The sequence below is a fragment of the Camelus ferus genome, chromosome 18 (genome assembly GCF_009834535.1).
Source record: "Camelus ferus isolate YT-003-E chromosome 18, BCGSAC_Cfer_1.0, whole genome shotgun sequence".
NCBI classification, from domain to species: Eukaryota; Metazoa; Chordata; class Mammalia; order Artiodactyla; family Camelidae; genus Camelus; species Camelus ferus.
In genome coordinates, this window is record NC_045713.1 from 15,456,878 (window position 1) to 15,473,606 (window position 16,729).

Here is a 16,729-nt window from a genome sequence, read left to right on the forward strand (position 1 = left end):
TAAAGCCTCTGCTAAACCTGACCCGTATCATTTGCTGAATTACGCCACCCCTTTCGCCTCCTGCTGGGGACACCAAGGCTAGGGGTGAGCAGGGCAGACAGGGCCTCCTGAGCACTGAGCAAGTCCTATAGGAGTGGCCACCAAGGCTCCAGTCCACTCCCTTCCTCCCTCGCTCCCTCCCTCTCTCCTTCAGGGCCAGGTGGAGAAAGCTCCACCCTACAGTTCAGCGCCTTTGTGCCCAGAATCAGTAGACTATCTACTGCCTCAATGCAGTGATTCAGGACTTTGGGTAAGAGCTTGCCCACCAAAGCAATTAGAAATTCCACATTAGAGATGCATTCCTTGAGCTAAAATCTTCTGACTCCTTTAAAATAAACGGTGGTTTGGCAAAGTGACAGTTTAAGTGTTGAGCTCACTGGACCTTTTTGAAATGAATTTCAGGGCATGTCTTATGGGAGGGACAGAGCAAGGCCAGTGCCAGGGAAGAGAAGGGAACCACCAAGGAACCCAACAGGGCAGATGCAGGAGTCCAAAGCCAGACGTCTAGCTCCCAAGTCTGGAAGGCCCCTGAGACAGGCAGGTGAGGCAGGTGAACAGTCTCAGAGGGGCCTGGCCTCCCAGAGCCAATTGTGAGAGGACACCAGTCCCCTCAGCTCAAAATGAGCTCCACCGATGAGCCTTGGAGCCTCGGAGGGAGGCCTCACAGCCAGGAAAACACCCAGGAGGAAACCTGAGCCCAGCTGACTCCGCGCCACATGCCCTGCTCCAGTTCCACCAAGGTAACCCATCCCGGTGGAGCCCACACGCAGTGAACATCTGCTGGGTGAACACCTTGGGCATGGAGCTTGGGACCAGAGTTTGTCCCTGTTTTCTGCACATCTGGCTTGAGGGAGCGGGTTCACCAACAAGAGACCAACATTCACTGTGACTAAAATGCTGATTCACTGGCCAACTCCTGGCCTCTTCTCGGCCTGGACTAGACACCAGGCTCTGGGCTGGGCTGGGCTGTCCGATTCCACACATCTCAGGACAACCGGCTTCCCCTTCCAGCTCCTGCGGTTTTTGGGAAGATCAGCATGGCTCCCTCCTCTCTGTGACCCTCACCCTGCTCCACAGCAATCCCCAGTGTAGACAAGGCTCCCCACTCCCTAGCTTAGCTCCCTGGTGGGCACCGGGGCTGCTGAGTGGACCTCAGGTGTGCGGTGTCCCTCTGGGGTCTCCAAGCCTCGTGTCCCCTCAGACCCGCCTCAGACCTGCCCACCTTGCTCAAGTCTCAGATGCTGGGTCACTCCCCCTCCTCTTGCTCCACCCCACCCTCCCCATCAGCCCAGAAATACACCGTCCCCTCTGGTGTTAAAAAAAAAAACACCCTACCTCCACAACCCCACACCCTTACTGCCCTTTATCCCCCACAGACTTAATGCTAAGAGTCTCACTGTGTGAGTACGTCGCCTCCACGGGCTCACGGAATATGCGTGAGCTCGCCAGGACCTGTCCTCGGCATCCTGGCATTCAAGCCAAGGCTACATCTTCCTCAGCTTCCCCAGAGACTGAATGCCTCTCTGGAAGGCATCCTACCCTTTGGTGTCCAGGTCACGCCTCTTCCTGGATCTCCTCCCATCTTCCTGAAACCCATTTCTCTTCTCTCTCCTCCCACCCTCCAGGGGACCAGTCCTTGCATCTCTTCTCTCTGCAACAGCTTCCTTGGTGATCTCACCGCCTCACCCCCATCTTTATCCAGAAAAATCTCATTTCTGGATTCCCCAGACCTGACTGTCCTCCTAAGCTAACTCTCTCTGCCCAGATGTCCCCCAGCACCCAAAATTCATCAGGACCCCAGATGAACTTTTAAAATCAGGTCTTTTATGATCCTGGTCTTTTTTTTTGTTGTTTTCTGGCAAGATCATGCCTGCCATGATCTACCCTAAAACCTCAAGGGCTCCTCCCAGTTCGCCAAGCTGAGGAGTCCCATAGACTCTACCCAGCACTTGTGGGTCCTGCCCTCCTCCATCCGTCTCCCTCACCCAAGTTCACACCCTCCTATGTCTCTGCTCATTCTGTCCCTCCCTAGGAACAACTGCCAGATAGACAGATTTTCCCAAAGCCCTCCAAGGTCAAACACAAAGAAAAGCCCCTCCTCACTCAATACTCCACGCCCCTCACACTTGGGCCCCAACCTCACCTTCCAAACAGACCCCTGACCTCACCTCACTCTGCCTGCCCAGGTCGTCCCTGACTGCACAAGTTTGTCCATCCCCCTCCCTTATGTGGCATCCTTTTTCTCCCAGTTTTCCATGTCTGAATCCTACTTTCTTCAAAGCCCATCTCAAACAGTCCTTCATCTGTAAAACATTTCCTGATCCACCCAGTTACAAATAATCTCCCTGCTTCCTTCCGACTCACCTCACTTTACCTGTCCCTCCCTGTGAGACTTATTTGCGTATGGAGGGCCACAAGGTGGAAGATGCTTTACCTCCCCAACCTGGACTATATGCATGCTAAGGACAAAATGCCTGTCTGAGTTCCCTCAGCACCATACCTATAAAGTAGTAGGTCCGCAATAAACCTGGGATGAATTAATGAATGATGAAGTGTGGCAAGGTGTTTGAATGAAAAGGATTTGCACACTCAAGCAATATTTAAAGGTAAGGGGTTGTGAGCCTGGATTTGGGTTGGATTTAGAGTAGGAGAGGTGCTAAGCCCCATATCTCACAGCAGCAGGCCCCCCCATCCCCAGCCGCCACCCTCCTTCCAGGCCGAGAGGCATGTCCTCCGCCCCTCAGACAGGTCGAACGGAGGAATAGACATCTTCCTTCTCCTGGTCCATAGGAATCAGGCTCCTTCCCAGCCTACCACACCTATGTGAGCACAAAGGGTCAGGTGGATGCGACTGGCCTTGCCTGGACCTCCTTTAGCGGGTGGGGTGAGCAGCCGGGAATTCCAGCTCTGGCCCTAGAAATAGCTGTTTGAGTTTCACTGTCACAGCCAGATGGGAGGCTAACCCAGCACTTCCTAAACTGTGGTTCCACAGGCCACGAAGCCAGGTGCCCACCAGGGGCTTCAATCCAAAGACATGTTTTCTCAGCACCCCCAACCCATCTCATGTGTTCTACAAGGAGTCAGTGGGTCAAGGGCTTCAGTCTTGCCCTGTATCCCGAGGGAAGCTGCCCACAGGCAGAGGGGCTGGGTGTTCAGGGAGGCCTGTCAGAGAGTGCGGGCAGCCGAGGGGAGGACAGGAACTCCCAGGCGGGGTGAGACCAGCACTGGGCTGGGTGTGCCTGCCACAGACCCGCTGTCTGACCTTGAACATGGCTCTCTTTCCTCTGGCTTCCGCTCCCTTACGTGGACAATGAGGAGATAGCAAGCTGTCTCTGGGCTGTTTTCCCCTGTCCTTGAGCTGGCCTGTCCTCAGGCCAGGTCCCTGAGACAAAGAGGAGGACCCTCCCCCACTACACCGTGGTCACAGAGGACTGGTCAGGGGAGACTGTGGGGCCCATCACCCTGGTCCAGAGGACCACAGGAGCAAGGTGGGCACAAAGGAAGGAAGGGCAGCTCCCTCGGATCCCCCCAGGAAGCAGGAAGGGGGCAACAGAGAAGTCTGCCTGCCATCCAGCGAGGGGCAAGCGACACAGGCCTGGAAATGAGGATTCGGCAGCAGGGTGGGAAGTTCAGGAGCAAAGCTGCTGCCTGTGGGCTCGGTGGCATTTACCGAGTGGCACAATTCTAGGGGAATATCAACCAGCAGGAAGGACTGTCATTATGGGAGTAGGGGGACATCACCCTTATGGCTGGAACCTCCCCCCTCAACGTGGTACAGGAAGAATCCATCTTTTGGAGTGTGCAGTCTGCAAAGGGAGGGGTGATAAAATCCACCCCAGCCATGAGCAGGGTTGAGGAGGGAGAGAACCTCACCCCCTGGTGGACCCTTCCCTGGAAGCCTAGGCCAGGGGCACCGCGGAGTCCAGGAAGGAAGGAAGGAAGGAAGGAACGGGCCTGCGAAGAGAGGACCTCTGCACAAAGCACTCGCCTGCCTCCTTTCTCAAAGGCAAGATCCCCCAGTGAGGCCCGTGGAACTTTCCAGATGTCCAGTTCCCTTGCTGGGAGGAAAGATAAAGGATGTCCCTAAAAGGCTAAAAGCTCCTGGGACTGCAGTGGAAGCAGAGTGAGGCGGCAGCTGGGGCTGGGCAGGGCGGGGGAGGGCTGTGAGGGGAGAGGGTGGCAGTGGCTCCTGGGCTCAGGATCCAATTACACGGCTGTTTCCATACTTAGCCACCTGACAGCCGCTTGGAATCCTCGCCACCCTGGCCACTGCAGCCCCGTGGAGCCCAAATTAACTCAAGGGCAGACAAGGGCAGGGCCCAGCGGCACATGCGAGGCCGGAGCCCCCTGCCTTGGTCTCTAACCCTGGAGGGAACGGCTTCTGCTCTTGCCTGCCTGGGGCTCTTCTGTCTGGGTATGGGTCCTCAAGAAATGGAACCTCAAAGGTCCCATGATCCCCAGTGCAAATGAAGCCTGCAGTCCTGAAAAGACAAAGCAGGACTCCCAGATTCCTGGCGGGGGGGGGGGGGGTCCTCAGAGCACCCCTAGAGCATCCCTAAGGGGAAATCAGCCCTAGGAATCTCAGGAACAGAGGTGGCAAAATGCTCTGGTACCCCCTCTGTGCCTATAAATAACTGCCATGCTGTAACCGGAACCACCGCCTCTGCCACACAAAGTGCTGAGATGTCAAAGGAAAACCATGGCATGCAGGCCCCAGCCCCCTTCTAGTGAAGCCCCCAGCCCAGCCGGCTCCACTCCAGAATGACTCCTGTTCCTCCTCTGAAACATATCTGATTTAGTTACTATCCCAATCCCCAACTGTCATCTCCAACCCCATCCCAAACTGACCCCCATTCTATCCCACTGTTCCCAAGCCATGCCCCCACCCCCGTCCTCAATCATGCAAAGCCAGGCCCCCGCCTGATCTCCACTATGTGGGAGGGTCAACTCATCGACATCCAGGGCCCCCCCTCACCTCCAAGATCAGGGTCTTCTGTCCATCTAGGAGGCTCCAGTCTTGGCTTTTGGGGTTCTCTTCTCCCACATCTACTGGCCAGCCCTTCTCTCCAGCCCCTGGCCCCTTGCTCAGGCCTCGCACATGCCTGCACCTCTTGGTTCACTGCTTCCACTCCCTCTGGCCCCCTCACAAGCTCCTGACCATTCTCGGGTCTCTGCACCCCGCACTTTCTAGGGGAGACCAGCCAGGAGCAAAGGGCTTCCATCAGCCCCAGGAATCATGGAGGCCTTATGCTCCATCTGCCGCCCTAGCCACCCACCCCTCGGGGGTGCATGGGGTCGCGGACGACAGGGGTGGGGGTCATACCTGCTTGTCCTGGGAGCAGGAGCGAGGCCATGAAGCAACAGAGCAGAACCAGCGCCCTCATGGTGACTGCCAAGAGAGCCCAGCTGCTCCTCGCCTCTATTTATAGGGCAGGTGGCAGCGCGGGGCGGGAGAGAAGGGTCACACAGTCACTGGGGCAACTGGGAGGACGTGATGGGGAAGCCGGGCAGACCCCGCAAGGCGCACAGGAGGCGCGCTCTGCCACTGCTGCACCAGCTGTCAGGCCCCAGAAGGCAGGGCCCCGCCTGGATTCTCTCCCCCAGCGGCCCTGGGGCCACGTGACCGGGTCACAGGGTGGAGGTAGCGGAGAAGAACTGGGGCGTCTTTTGGGTCAGGTCTGAGTCGGGGACCAGGTCTTCCCAGCATCTGCTGGAACTTGAACCAAAGTCTGGGTGAGACAGTGACCTTCAGACCTTCACGTGCCTCCGTTTTGTGAACGCAGAAGTCGTAGGACAGAGCAAGAGAGGTCCTCTTTGACAGACACTGACACTCGTCTCAGCCCCTCCCCGAATCTCAGGTCTTCTATGTGCTTTCCATTTAAACTGGCTTCACTGAGGCACCACCGACACCCAGCAAACAGCATATTCAAAGTGCACAGTTCGATATGTAACCATAACCAAAACAGTGAACAGATTCCTCACTCCCAAATTTTCCTCATGTCTCTTGATAATCTCTCCCTCCTGCCCCTCCCTAGGCATCCACTGATCTGCTTTCTGTCACTAGACATGAGTTCACATTTCCTAGATTTTGATATAAATGCAATCATACCACATGTGCTTTTTCATCTGGCTGCTTTCACTCGGTGTAACTGTGCTGAGATTCATCCCTGATGCGGCGGGGACAGGGAGGCCACGCCTTCTGACTCTGAGTGGTATCCCGCTGCCTGGCCGGACAACAGTTTGTCATCTATTCACCTACGAGAGACTTTTGGGTTGTTTCCAAGTTTTGACTATTACTAATAAAGCTGCTTTGAAAATTTGTATAGAATTCATTACGACACACGCTTTCATTTCTCTTGGGTAAATACCTAAGGGCAGAATGGCTGGGTCACATGGCAAGCATCTGTTTAATTTTTCCTAAGATGACTGTATCACTTTACATTCCCACCACCAGTTCCTCTACAGCCTTGCCAACGATTGGTATGGTCAGTCTTTAAAATTTTAGTCATTCTTACAGGTGTTACACCCTGCAGTTTTATTTTGCATTTTCCTAACGACTAACGATATTCAACATGTTCCCAAGCGTGTATCTGTCATTCACTTCTTTGGTGGGTCTTTGATGCAGTGCCTGTTCAAACCTTTTGCCCATTTTTTATGGATTGTTTTCTTTTACTGAGTTTTGAGGGTTCTTTATACATGCTGGCGACCAGCCCTTAATCAGACATATCATTCGTAAATATTTCCTCCCAGCCTGTGCCTTGTCTTTCATTCACAATAAGTGTCTTTCAAAGAGCAGACTCTCTTCATTTTTATCAAGTCTCATTTATGAATTTGTTCCTTTATGAATTATGCTTTTGGTGTCAGACTTAAGAACTCTGCCTAACCTAAGGTCACAAAGATTGTTACCTGTTTTCTTCTAGAAGTGTGATCGTTTCAGGTTTTACACTTAGACCTATGATTCATTTTCTGCTAATCTCTCTTAATATGTTGCAAGATGTAGACCAAAATTTAGATTTTTACAAATGGATATCCAGTTGTTCCACCACAATTTGTTAAAAAGACCATCCTACCACCACTGTATTGCCTTTGCACCTTTTTTTGAAAATAAGTTGACCATATAAATGTGTAACTATTTCTGGACTATATTCTGCTCCGCTGATCTACGACATGTCTAACGCCTGACTAGTACCTTGCTGCCTTGATCACCATGGCTTCCTAATAAATCTTGAAAACAGGTAGTGTGAATCCTCCAACTTTGATCTTCTTTTATTAAGTTGTTTTGACTGTTCTAGTTTCTTTACACTTTCACATGAATTTTGGAATCAGCCTGTCAATTGTTTTTTAAAAAGCCTTCTTGGATTTTAATTGGGATTACAATGAATCTATAGATCAGTCTGAAGAGAACTGACAAGTTATCAAATGCAACGGTTAATTTTATGTGACAACTTGACTAGGACGTGGAGCCCAGTTGTTTGGTGTAGATGTTGCTGTGCAGGTGCTTTTTAGACATGCTGAATATTTAAACCTGTAGCCTCTGAGTCAAGCAGATCACCCTCCCTAGTGAGGGTGGGCCTCGTCCAATCAGCTGAAGGCCTTAAGAGAAAAGACTGAGGTTCCCCAAGCAGGAAGGAATTCTGCCTTCAGACTACAGACTGCAACATCGACTTGCCTGACTTTCCAGACTGCCGGCCTCCCCTGTGGATTTCCGACTTTCATTCCCCACAACCTCCCTCTGCAAATACACATCCCACTGGCTCTGATTCTTGAGAGACCCTGACTGACACACTGAGTCTTCCAATCCATGTTCAGGGCTGGGGGGGCTCCCTGTGAGGGAGGAGGCAGCGCTCAGTCACAAGAGAGAAACGGACGTCAAAGCGAACGAAGCATCTGCTCTCAGAGACTTCGCACAGACGAGAGGCGGGACGTCACCATCTCACAGTGGAGCCCGAGGCTCAGGGCTGAAGGGATATCTTCAGCATTACCAACTAAGAACAGAGCTGCTGGGTTGGAACCTAGATCTGCCTGCCTCACAAACCCGTGGCTTCTCCCATCCGTCAAGTGACCTCCATCTGGGGAGGAGAGGAATCAGCACATCAGGGAAGAGGGTGGAGCACTGGGGGGCAGGGCGTGGAGAACAGACAGACATCAGGGGAACCACAGTAACGCAAACCAGGCAGACGGGGAAGAGTGAGCCCAGCACTGCTTAAAGGGTTAACTGCATTTGATTTAAAGATGCCCTGTTTGGCTCAAACAGATCCTTGTACACCCGTGGTCACAGCCGAGATGATGCACAACAGCCAAAAGGTGAAAACAGCCCAGGGGCCCATCAGCAGATGAATGGATAAACCAAACGTGGCCCCCCCATACAATGGGATATTATTCAGCCATCACAGAAGAATGAACTTCTACTATGGGCCACAACACGGATAAACCCTGAACACGGATAAACCCTGAACACGGATAAACCCTGAACACCTTATGCTGAGTGAAACAAAGGACAATGTATCAGTTTGCTGGGGCTGCAGTAAAGCCAGTATCAAAGCAAGTATCACAAGAAAGCGAGTCACATGTATTTTCTGGTTTCCCAGTACATACAAAGGTTATGTTTACATTATCCTGTCGTCCACTAAGTGTGCAACAGCATTGTGTCTAAAAAACCCAAAGTACACACCTTAATTAAAAATACTTTATTGCTTAAAAATAAATGCTAACCATCATCGGAGACTTCAGCGAGTCATGATTCTTTGTGCAGTAGTAACATCAAAGATCACGGATCACAGATCACCGTAACAAATACAATAATGATGAAAAACTTTGAAATACTGTGAGAATTACCAAAATGTGACCCAGAGACAAGAAGTAAGCAAATGCTGTTGGAAAAATGGCACTGACAGACTTGCTCAAGGCAGGGTGGTCACAAACCTTCAGTCTGTGAAAAATTCTATTAAGTGAATGCATAGAGACAGAAAGGAGATAAGAGGTTCCCAGGGATAGGTGCAGGGGTGAACGGGGAGTTAATGTTTAATGGGTACAGAGTTTCTATTTAGAATGATGAAAAAGTTGTATAGATGGGTGGTAGCGATGGTCACATGACATTATGAACGTACTTAATGCCACTGAACTGTACACTAAAAACAGTAATTTTTATATTAAATATAGATATATTTTTACCACCACTTTTAAAAATTGGAAAATAAAAGAAGACACCCTGTTTGGAAAATGAGATTAAAAAGGAGGGTCAACAATCCCACTCCTGGGCATATATCCAGAGGGAACCTTAATTCAAAAGACACCTGCATCCCCATGTTCACAGCAGCACTATTTACAGTAGCCAATACATGGAAACAACCTAAATGTCCATTGACAGATGACTGCATAAAGAAGTTGTGGTATATTTATACAATGGAATACTACTCAGCCATAAAAAAGAATAAAAATGCCATTTGCAGCAACATGGATGGACCTGGAGAATGTCATTCTAAGTGAAGTAAGTCAGAAAGAGAAAGAAAAATACCATATGATATTACTCATATGTGGAGTCTGAAAAAAAAGACAAATATTTATATATATAGAACAGAAACAGACTCACAGACATAGAATACAGACTTGTGGTTGCCAGTGGGGAGGTAGATGGGAAGGGATAAACTGGGAGTTCAAGATTTTCAGATACTGACTGGTATATATAAAATAAATAAACAAGTTTATACTGTACAGCACAGAGAAATATATTCAACATCTTGTAGTAGCTCATGGTGAAAAAGAATATGAAAATGAATATATGTATATTCATGTATGACTGAAGCATTGTGCTGTATACCAGAAACTGACACAACACTGTAAACTGACTATACCTCAGTAAAAAAAGAAAGAAAGAACTTGAAACACTGAGAGACTAAATAAATTGTCTAAATTCACAAAAAAAAAAAAAAAAAAAAAAGGAGGCTCGACTTAATGGAAGATAAACTCTCAGGTCATCAGTTCCTAAGCAGACTTTACTTAGCCCCAGGAAACCTCCACACTGGTTTCACCCTCCAGTCACCCACTGCTGCTGCCTTTCCAGAGCAAAGACCTCATCTTTCCCAGACTCAGTCTTTAGACAGAAGCTGCCAGAGCCCTCAGACTAAGGGTCCTCACCCTCAAAGGGTTCGGGCCCTCTTTGGCAAGCGACTCACTAGATATTTCCACACCTCAAACAGTTCCTCGAGGGCTGGGAAATCCAACTCAGACCCAGACAATGCAGGCCCCAGTGTCTGGACCTGTTCCAGACTCAACATGAACAGTGGGGCAAGAAGCCTTCACCAAGGGGACTCTCTCCTTTACACCAGGAATTAGAGGCCATCCCCCTTAGAAGGACCCAAATTTCCACCCAGTGCAGGAACCCCCCTGCAGTAACTCTGACAGAGATCTCTGCTTGAATACCCTCAGTGACAGGGAACTCACTACCAGAGGGCACTAACTCTGCTGTTTTGACTACGATGTTGTGAGGCCCACAGCTAGCCTCAGTGCTCAGATCTCCTCCCCCAGCCCCGCCACCTCCCCTGACCTCAAACAAGTGGTCCCCCCATTAACCCTAAGTGCCTGTCCACCCCAGCATGATTCCTTCTCCCTACAAGGGAACAGATTTTCCTCAATTCCCTTTCTGAATGTTTAGAGCATTCTCTTTATCTCCCACCAGGTGAGAGGCAACTGGAGAGAGACAGCTAATCTCTGGAACGTGTACAGCACCCGGGCCTCCTCCAGTCACTTTGCCGTTTCCTCTTTAATTTGATCCTGAGGCCGCCATGGAGACAGGCTGCAGCAGCCGGGGGAAACTGTGACCCAGGACCCCTAATTCAGGAAACTCTGCAGCTGTCACTCTGAGCTTCTTTTCAACACCAGGGGCGTGGAGTGGGGGAGGGCCGGCTTGGGGAGCACATTCCTTTCTACAGCTGTCGAATTTAGGGCCCGTCTTGCCCCCACCACCCCCAATCCTACCCCCTCCTCTCAGTCAGCACGCGCTCATGTCAATCAACACAGAAACCTGCAACTCAGCAGGGCAAGAGAAGAGAGGGGACCCAGGCAGGGGACAGCACGAGCCCCACCCCCAGCCCAGGACTTACAGGGCAAGGGAGGGCAAGCAGAACTCCAGTGAGAGTGAAAAAGACAGATGTCACCAGGACATTAGCACCCAGGAAAGCACAGCTGGACCAAGAAGGGACAGTGGGATGGGCTCAGGTGGGACAGGGGAGAGCCAGAGACAACAAAATCTGAGGCTAAGCCAGCCAGCTCCAAAAGGTGGCTGGAGGATTTGCATGTGCTTTATGTACTGGTCTGCAACCAGTTAACCAGCCCCTAAGGAGGCCAAGGTCACAGGAAGGCGCCCCTCTCACCTTTGTGCTAGACAGCCCTTCAAACCTGTCACAGGGCTGGGGCAACTGCTCTACTGCCAGGGATGACCCCGAATCAGAACACAAGCAGCATTTATTGATCATAACGCACCTTGTACCAGAGGAGCACAAAGATGGCGCTTAAATATTCATAAAGTACAGCAAGAAAGCAAGAACTGGAAGTAATAGGAGCCGAAAACCGCACAAAGGCAGGCACACAGAATGGAGCCATTCTTAAGGCTGATACAAAAGCAAACGGCACTCAATACATAAGTCCTCCCACGTGTGTAACTTGATCACTTGCCAATTCCCGGTGTCCTTAAAATAAGAACAAACCAACTGTATGGGAGAAGTGAAATTATTTCTGCTACTGAGACTCGACAGGAATTTCTTCTGAGGATCTTCATAAAGAGGACACGGTGTAATGCGATGACCCCTGGGATCAGAGCAGACGTACATTTCCCATGAGGTTTAATCTCTTAATAAACACCCTTAAAATAGGGTCGGGGAGGCCACCAGGAACCAAGAAGGCCCAGTCCCCTCCCAAAGAAACCACCACCAAAGACAGTCAGTGGCATATGCTTAGAATGTTTCTCAGGGCTGGGGGATATAGCTCAGTGGTAGAGCTCATGCTTAGCATGCATGAGGTCCTGGGTTCAGTCCCCAGTAACTCCAGTAACAACAAAAAACGTCCCTCCTCCTCCACTGACAGTTTACCACCCCACACGCCAGTGGCAGAATCAACAGCCTGGCACATTCAGGAGACAGTACCTATTAAAATACATTCATAACAGCCATAAGTTGGAAACAACCTAAATGTCCATCGTTAGGTGACTGGCTAAACAAACTGTGGCATATTCATATAATGCAGTATGCTTAGCAATAAGAATGAACAAACTGCTGATATATAAAAACATGCATGAATCTCAGAGAATTATATTAGGAGACGCCAGACAAAAAGAGCATTGTATATACTGTACAATTTGTATGAAGATCTAAAATAAGCAAAACTAATCTACAATGATAGAAATTAAAACCCTGGTGAGGTTCCACTCTACACCTACCAGATTGTTTGGTGGGGGGGCGGGGGTAGGGATATAAAATAATCTGACAATATCAAGTGCTGTTGAGACGATGCAGAACAATTCCAATTCTCAAAAATTGCTGCTGCAAAACGGGATACAACTGTACACACGCATACATGAGTGAGAGCAAGTAAAACATAAAATCTGAATAAGCCCTGTGGCCTGCACCGAAAGCAACTACCCCTCATTTCCATGTTGTAGTTTAGGTATGCAAGATGTTAGCACTGAGGGAGGCTGGGTGAACAGCGGACAGGACTTCCCTGTACATTTCTACAATTATTTCCAAATTCAAAATAAGTCTTAAAAAATAAACCACTTGAGGGCTTGGTGGGTGCTGGCAACTTGGATGTATAATCAGTTTGTGAAAACTCACGGAGCTACACACATCGGTTATAAGCCCTCTTGTAGTATACGTTATACCTCAATAAAAAGGTTTTCAAAACAGGTTTTGTTGAACACTGCATTGATCGTGTCTCTCCTAGACCCCTCCCCTTCACAAAAAAAAAAGTCCAAGCTTCCTAGCGTGACCTGGAAGCCCTCTACGATCCGCTTCCCACATCTTGTACACTTCTTCATCCTCCAAGGCAGTGTCCACACTGCCCGCAGGACACTGGGCCGTCTGCGTACCCCATGCCTGGCTCCCACGTGCCCCCGATGCAAGGACCCGCGCCGCCCCACTCCGTGTCCAGGACTCCCAGACTCGGCAGAAAGGGAAAATGAGATATTTCGTGCGTAGTTCCCTACTCATCAACTATGCTGAAATGACAACGTTTCGGACCCTGTGGGTTAACGTTTTAAGTAAACGTGTTATTAAAATTAATGTCATCTGTTCCTTTCTGACCGCGGCCTCTAGACCACAGTAAGTCACGTGTGCGGCGCGCCGGACTTCCGCCCGGCAGCGCGGGCGCCACCACCCGGGGCGGAAGAGCGCGCGGGGAAGTGGGCGAGCGCCTCCGCACGGGGGACACGCAGGAGCCGCACATTTGCAGCGTTTGAGTGCGGAGCCTGCGTGGGAGTGAGAAGGGGAGCCTCGGACGGAGAGGGGCCGCGGGCGGGGCCAGAAGAGATAGCAGTCCGGAGCGCGGGAGAGCGCCTGAGGCTCCAAAGAGCATGCGCACCGAGGGACGGGGCGGGGCGAGTCCGGGAAGGGGCGGGATCGTGGCCGCGCCCCTGACTTCCGCCGCCTGCTGGTGAGACCGCCTACGGTCGCTGGGCGCGCCACAGGTCGAAGGAGGGGTTATGCCTCAGGCCCCGCCCCCGAGCCCCCACTGTGACCTATAGGAACTGAGTAGTCCCGCGGGCACCAGTAGGAGGCGGAGCCTCCGCCCTTGCTGGGCCAGACGTCCTGGTTCCACAGCGCCCTCTGTTGATCCCTTTAGGGGCTGCATGGAAACCGTCGGACGCGCCTTGCACCTAGCCAAAAGGGGTCGCTCTGCTGACCTCGGGAAGGGGTCTCCCTGCCCAGATTCCAGCTAAGCCCCTCCCCTCAAACACGTATTTAATTTATGTAAATATATCTAGATATACCCAAAGAGAGGAAATTACAGTCATGAGAGAAACTCAAAAAGCTAAATATGTAATATCATATACTGTAAACGGATATTTACAGTATAGGACACTTTGGGATAGGGTGCTGTTGCCAGGGTCTGGGTGGACCGCAAAAGGACATGGGGGAACACTGGGGATGAAGAAACTCATTTATATCTTGATTGTGGTGATGGTTACACAACTGTATACATTTGTCAAAACTCCTACAACCAAAAACTAAAAAGTATGAATTTTACCGAACATAAATTACACTTTAATTCTTTTTAAATTCTAAACAACGAAAAGTTGTCAGGGATTCAGAGGGAAGAATGGAGAGAGACGGAACAATGGGTAAGGGGTTCATTTCTGAGTGATAGAAGCGTTCTTGAACTAGACAGAGGTTGCACAGCAGTGTGAATGTAGTAAATGCCACTGAATTGTTATTTTAGTTAGTTATTGAGTAAATTTATTTAGAGAGATGTACACTGCATAGATAGGGTGCAGGCTGTCTCAGAAGGCAAGAGAAAGGCCAAGAGGTGCAGGGGTTGGGTGTTTAAAAGTAGATACACACTCCATAGACAGTTTGGGCCATCTTGGAAGGTGAGGGAACAAGAGGGGCCTTATTTTTTTTTAAGGTTTTTTTTTTTTTTTAAGCTTTTTAGGGGGGAGGGAGGTAATATTTATTTTTTTTTTTAATGAAGGAATTGAAGATTGAACCCCAGACCTCCAGCATGCTAATAAGCATACACTCTACAACTGAGCTGTACCCTCTCCGCTGAATGCCTCACTTTTAAATGCTTAATTTTAAGTTATTTGAATTTCACTAAAAAGTACTAAAAAAAAAAAATGCAGACTCCTGCCTGCCTTTCTATTCAACAAATTCATGTCTAGAGGCATTCATTGTGGAGTGAGATGTGAACCAGCTCTTCAGCTCTGGCCTCAGTCCCCATGTGCCTGTCACGTACCAGAGGAAAAGCAGGTCGAGAAAGAGATGCTCTAAAGTAGTCTCTGGTCATGAAGAATTAAGAAATTTAAAGAACCAGCTCCATACCAATTAAGCTGCAGTCACCTTGTGCCATTATGATTTCCAACTTTCAGAAGAGAAAACTGAGTTTCAGAGATCAAGTGCTTTGCCCAGGTTGGACCTGACCGCTGGCAGACCAACTCCAGGACCTGAGCTCTTAAACACACCATGAGGGAGTGCTCCCTTCCCTTCTATAGATGAGGATACTGAGGTTCAGAGAGGTCACACAAGCTAAGGAAGTGGCAAAGCCTAGTGATCAATCAGGACCCCTGAACATCCTGTGTCCTTTCTCTAGGAGATAGGAACCTATGGTCTGGTTGTTCATTCTCTCCTTGCCTCCCATAAAGGAGTTGGGAGCCCCTCATCCCACCCCCAACACCATCTCACATCTCTGCAGAACACCCAGAATCATTTCAGGGAATCTGAGGACCCTGATTGCTTAATCACACCACATGCAAGTTGGGGGAGTCATCATGCTTACCGACATCCAATCCTCCCCAGTGGGCCCAAATAGCAACCCCTACTCTACCCTAGTAAGCCTTTCCCAGCTCCTTAGGACAGCATGCATCCAGGAGACACAGAATCTAAAAAACAAAGTACAAACTTTATTTTGTTTCTTTATAAAGGCACGGTGGCCTCTTGGTTTTTACCCCCCACTTTCTTAACAAAATATAATAGCTTCTCCTTGAACACAAAAAAAGACCTCAAAATTGTAAAAAACAAAACAACAAAAACCCAAAAAAAAAAAAAAAAAAACCAAAACCAAAAAAGAACCAACAACAAACAAAACAAAAAGAGAGAGACAATGACTTTTCTGGGGTGTAAGATGGGAAACCTGGAGGGAGAGGTGAGGGCCCGGAGGTGGTGGAGAGTGGTGGTTCCTAGTGCTGAGACAAGTCGGGGAGGGGAGGGAAGAAGGGCAGCAGCAAACCCCAACCGAGAAGCAACTTAGACCCCCGGACCCTCCTCGGAGAGCCCTGACCCCAGCTGGACCCCCAACCCATGTAAGTGCTTAAAGGAGGAAGAACACCAAAAAGAGGAGGGAAGGGGGAGTTAAAAACTGACCGTTGTAGGGCTGGCTCTGGGGAGGGCAGAAATACATTGGGGTTTTGTTTGATTTTTTTCCCTGTTCTTAAAAACATGGTTCAATGAAAAAAATGCTTTTTGGCGGAGAGAGGCCAGGCACCTCAGTGTCCGCTTCCCCAGCCTCCGGGGCCGAGGCCCAGCCCCAGGTGTCCCGGTGCTCCCACGTGCTCCTGCCACCCCAGCCCGGACCTCGGGTTGGGTGGCTTTGCTCAAAGGTCGATTTACAGTATTGAAAAAGAGGTCATAAAAGAGACCCAAATGATGCCGTAATTTTGTAAAAATTCCTCATTCGTTCACCCTCGTCTCTCCCAGTTGCTACCCCGCCCCCTCCAGCCCCCAGAAGGGAGAGGAGGGCTGGGGGGTAGTCAGGGAAGCCCCCCGTTCCCTGCCGGCTCCTCCCGGCTCTGGTCCATGGCGTCGCTGTCCGAGGCCTCTGAATCGGAGGCGGTGTCGGAGGCGTGGGCCTCGGGGCAGCTGCGGACCGGCTTCACGATGACCGCTCGCCGCTGTTCCTCCTCCTGCTCCTGCCTTTCCTGGGTGCCCTCGATGTGCTGGATCGCCTGGGGGAGAGGCTGCAATAAGGATGGCGGGACCACGTGGAC

The 16,729-nt window shown here is 50.3% G+C and overlaps 2 protein-coding genes across 5 annotated transcripts in view; both read right to left on the reverse strand.

Moving 5' to 3' along the window:
* Window positions 1-5,603, reverse strand: part of SRL (sarcalumenin) — a 34,894-nt gene extending 29,291 nt beyond the window's left edge. The window contains exon 1 of the mRNA XM_014554569.2: window positions 5,363-5,603. Within this exon, the coding sequence (XP_014410055.2) occupies window positions 5,363-5,423 (61 nt within the window). The 5' untranslated portion in view covers window positions 5,424-5,603. The remainder of the gene's footprint in view (window positions 1-5,362) is intronic.
* A 10,021-nt stretch (window positions 5,604-15,624) lies between these two features.
* Window positions 15,625-16,729, reverse strand: part of TFAP4 (transcription factor AP-4) — a 30,138-nt gene continuing 29,033 nt past the window's right edge. For all 4 annotated transcript variants that reach the window (XM_032461131.1, XM_032461130.1, XM_032461128.1 and 1 more), the window contains one exon: window positions 15,625-16,687. In XM_032461131.1, the coding sequence (XP_032317022.1) occupies window positions 16,493-16,687 (195 nt within the window). In that variant the 3' untranslated portion in view covers window positions 15,625-16,492. The remainder of the gene's footprint in view (window positions 16,688-16,729) is intronic.